This window comes from Limulus polyphemus, unplaced genomic scaffold (genome assembly GCF_000517525.1).
Source record: "Limulus polyphemus unplaced genomic scaffold, Limulus_polyphemus-2.1.2 Scaffold9448, whole genome shotgun sequence".
Taxonomy (NCBI): domain Eukaryota; kingdom Metazoa; phylum Arthropoda; class Merostomata; order Xiphosura; family Limulidae; genus Limulus; species Limulus polyphemus.
Window position 1 is genome coordinate 1 of NW_013675058.1, and position 4,175 is coordinate 4,175.

At 34.0% G+C, this 4,175-nt stretch overlaps 1 protein-coding gene across 1 annotated transcript in view; it reads left to right on the forward strand.

Annotated features, from left to right (window-relative positions):
- Positions 1-2,968: 2,968 nt before the first annotated feature.
- Positions 2,969-4,175, forward strand: part of LOC106475925 (transcription factor HES-4-A-like) — a 6,018-nt gene continuing 4,811 nt past the window's right edge. Inside the window, exons 1-2 of the mRNA XM_013936600.2 lie at positions 2,969-3,175; positions 3,793-3,888. Of these exons, the coding sequence (XP_013792054.1) occupies positions 3,131-3,175; positions 3,793-3,888 (141 nt within the window). The 5' untranslated portion in view covers positions 2,969-3,130. The remainder of the gene's footprint in view (positions 3,176-3,792; positions 3,889-4,175) is intronic.

Here is a 4,175-nt window from a genome sequence, read left to right on the forward strand (position 1 = left end):
CAATATCAGTCTTCATTTTATAGTAAAACGTACATGAATCCGTCTTTAATACATCCAATATCAGTCTTCATTTTATAGTAAAACGTACATGAATCCGTCTTTAATACATCCAATATCAGTCTTGAGTTTACAGTAAAACATGCATGAATCCGTCATTAATACATCCAATACCAGTCTTGAGTTTACAGTAAAACATGCATGAATCCGTCATTAATACATCCAATACCAGTCTTGAGTTTACAGTAAAACATGCATGAATCCGTCTATTGGATGTATTAAAGGAGTCTTAGTTTACAGTAAAACATGCATGAATCCGTCTTTAATACATCCAATACCAAATCTATACATTTAACATTAAGTTTTGCTTGTTGTTAAACAGAAACTTACACAACGGTTCTCTGTCCGTCGCGAGTAAGCCCTCAGACTTGAGGTAAACGTACGGCTACTTGTTACATATAAAACCCTACAGGTCCTGAGAAAATATTAACTTCTTACATACGCGGTCATTCTTTAGATGTGGAACAAGCACGTGCATCTTCTAAATATAGAGAATGAATAACCCGGGTTGATATATCAAGTAAATCTATGTAATAATAGCTCGTGCCACGGATGAAATTTTCATTAGGGCGTAACGAAAATACGCAAAATGTTATTATGGTATATATATTACGAGATAAATTTGGCGGCTTACAAGTAGATCACCCCTACACTCTAGTCAAGATCAGACCTGTCATACTGGTTGAAGGTGTGCGCCATCTAGTGGCAGAAAAACGAGATGCCTAACCACTTTTATTTACAGAAAGCATAAAAAGGCTGAAATAAAATAGAAATATATATATATATTGTATTTGCGTAGATAAATCTAGCCCAAGATAAAACTAAATATAAAATATATATCAAAACCCAACAGTGTTATTAGTGGTGTAAGAACTGCTATATATTATCATGAAATGACGCTGGTATGTCTCTACGACTATATCACCAACACCAGTGAGAATATAAAATCCACTGCGCAATTATGAGAGAGCCTGCTTCAACCTATTATGTCCTAAACCTAATTTCACATTCCCTGTCTACAGCCAATTATGTGAAGGTTGTAATAGCAAAGACATGTGATGCAAGAAACGAGAATTAAATTAAATAAAAAAAGGATTATTTTATCTAACTACAATCAATCACATTTCTTGAATACGAAATAGTAAAGTAAATAAAAATAAAAATCCGAACTACACAGAAGAAACCACGTAATTAAATATTGTCAGCAAATATATTAAATGACACTGTGAATTTAGGAAGGAAAAAAAAAAACATTTGGAAATCGTTTATTTCAAAACTTAGTGGGATACCGAACACTAATCAGGATAGGCCAGAAAGAACAAAAAAAAAGAGATTAAAACACTCACTACACATCGATCATAAGAACACTTATCCATCCGCTCCTTACACCTACGAAGTCAGCTGCTCTGTCTGTACTTCCTTACCCGGAGGCTTAAAACCGGTTTACCCGCGACGCGCGCTGGGAGGCGGAGTTTTCCCACACTCCGCACGAGCCAGGGTTATGGGAAGAAAGTGGTGGCACGTGCAGTTTTACCAGTAAACTCCTGCTCAGATTACCCCCCCCCCTCTCCACGATTGATTTGCAGGTCACAGCTATTAGACTACGCCCACACGTAAACACCAATCAGTGTACCAGTAGTCACCATGGTCTTTCTACGTGTACGTTTAGATCCAGATACTGCTGGAATTTATAACCCACAACATAGCGTTGTATAGTAATGATTATACCAGTTTAGTGTAGGGTTTAGAAGCTCAAATCTATAAAACCTGCTAGTATACATAATACAGGGTAGGGCAGACACTACTGTACTAAAGTAAATTTAAACCAACTTAATTATTGTTTGTTTCAGAGTAAACAGTAATTGTTGGTAATTATTGTTTGTTTCAGAGTAAACAATAATTGTTGGAAATTATTGTTTGTTTCAGAGTAAACAATAATTGTTGGAAATTATTGTTTGTTTCAGAGTAAACAGTAATTGTTGGTAATTATTGTTTATTTCAGAGTAAACAGTAATTATTGGAAATTATTGTTTGTTTCAGAGTAAACAGTAATTGTTGGTAATTATCGTTTGTTTCAGAGTAAACAGTAATTATTGGAAATTATTGTTTGTTTCAGAGTAAACAGTAATTGTTGGTAATTATTGTTTGTTTCGGAGTAAACAGTAATTGTTGGTAATTATTGTTTGTTTCAGAGTAAACAGTAATTGTTGGTAATTATTGTTTGTTTCAGAGTAAACAGTGGTGGTTGGAAATTATTGTTTATTTCAGAGTAAACAGTAATTATTGGAAATTATTGTTTGTTTCAGAGTAAACAGTAATTGTTGGAAATTATGTTCTGGATGAAACAACTGTACAGCCAGTTTAACACACCCTGTATGTGTTGTAAATATAAACCAAGATTTTATGCTTCAAAGTTTTTCGAGTCTACTGCATATCAAATCAAGTTTAGCGAAACTGTAATAACAAATAAAAAATATTTTACCGAATAAGAAAAAAATACGTTTATTGTTGTGAAAATGAAAACAAATTCACGATTTTTTTTATATACTTAAATATGAATGCCACAAAAACATTAAATGTTCAATTCAATTTAATGGAAACGAATTACTGTAAAAAACAAGGTGAAAAAATAAACCGCGAATCCTATTGGTAATATCTTGCATATCCCCACCACGATGCAAGCGAAGACCGTGTAAGTCATCGTGAGGTACTGACACAATCTGGGCAGCGGGCGCCGCGCCTGAAACTCTCTGTGAGTGTGGGAAAGAGCTCGCTTCGCCGTTCTCACACGTTCGGTCTGCATGCTTGGTTGACCTCGTATAAATAACAACTCACGTCACGCGCGCACGTTCCCATACATGCACTTGTTAAACTCTGCTCGTCAGCCCACATTGCAGGGGTTGAAGCTTAAGCTTTGAAAGCTCAGTTGGTTTATACATTCCGTTATATCCTGTCGTAGCGTTCAAGTTGTCGGTCGCTGACGTGAAATTCATCCCACAAGCTGATTGAGCCAATGCTCAGACAGGGATTTCTACCTGTTTTATAGTTTGTGGTTGCTTTGCTTGAGAACAAAATGCCAGCAGAAAGACCCACTTCCAAAATTACTGATTATCGAAAGGTAACAGTCTTATATACTGCTCGTTACGTTAACTCAAGCCCAATACTATTAATTACCTAATAACTTACAACAGCAGCTAGAGAACTAGTAACGTTTTTTGAAGATATATTTTTATCGACTACGTAGTACATTATAAAGTGTTTCAAAAATACCTATTTTAATTCGCGCTATTACCAGAAATTAATGTTACTGTTAAGTCTGATGAGCAAGATAAAAAGTGATACTAAAGTTGATGTAATCAAAACTAAATAAGGTTGTTTATGACCAAACTAGGTAAAAATGATATTAATCATTAAATAATTTAAATCTTGTTTTTAAATATGAAATGTTTTACGTGTAATTATTGCTTCCTCGTCCAAGTTGTCCAGAGTAGCTAATATCAGACACGATTTATTAAATCAGTTTTTTGGTACTTGTGGTTCTTTAATTTCAAGAATTTAGGAAATCGGGTTTTAAATATTATAACATCATGATTGATAATGTATATATTAACAAGCGTAGTTTAAGTATATATATATATATACCTTTATAACAAGAAGTCTCAAGTTTTAGAGTTAAATACGTGAATTTTAAACGTCTTATTTTGTTTCTAAGTTCATAATTCTACTGTTTTTTAGGCTACTAAACCCATTATGGAGAAGCGAAGAAGAGCCCGGATCAACCAATGCCTGACGGAGTTAAAAACTCTGATTTTAGATGCTTTAAACGAAGATGTAAGTAAATGTTTCTGTAAACTGAAACTAATCATTTGAAACTTAGAAGCTTTGAACTTGATCAGAAATTCACGTTGATCTTATATGGTACTGTAATTTGTGTAAACTGAAGACTACAAACTGTACAAAATGTCGTACTGACGAGAATACTGTTAGCTACGTTTATTTACAAACTGTACAAAATGTCGTACTAACGAGAATACTGTTAGCTACGTTTATTTACAAACTGTACAAAATGTCGTACTAACGAGAATACTGTTAGCTACGTTTATTTACAAACTGTACAA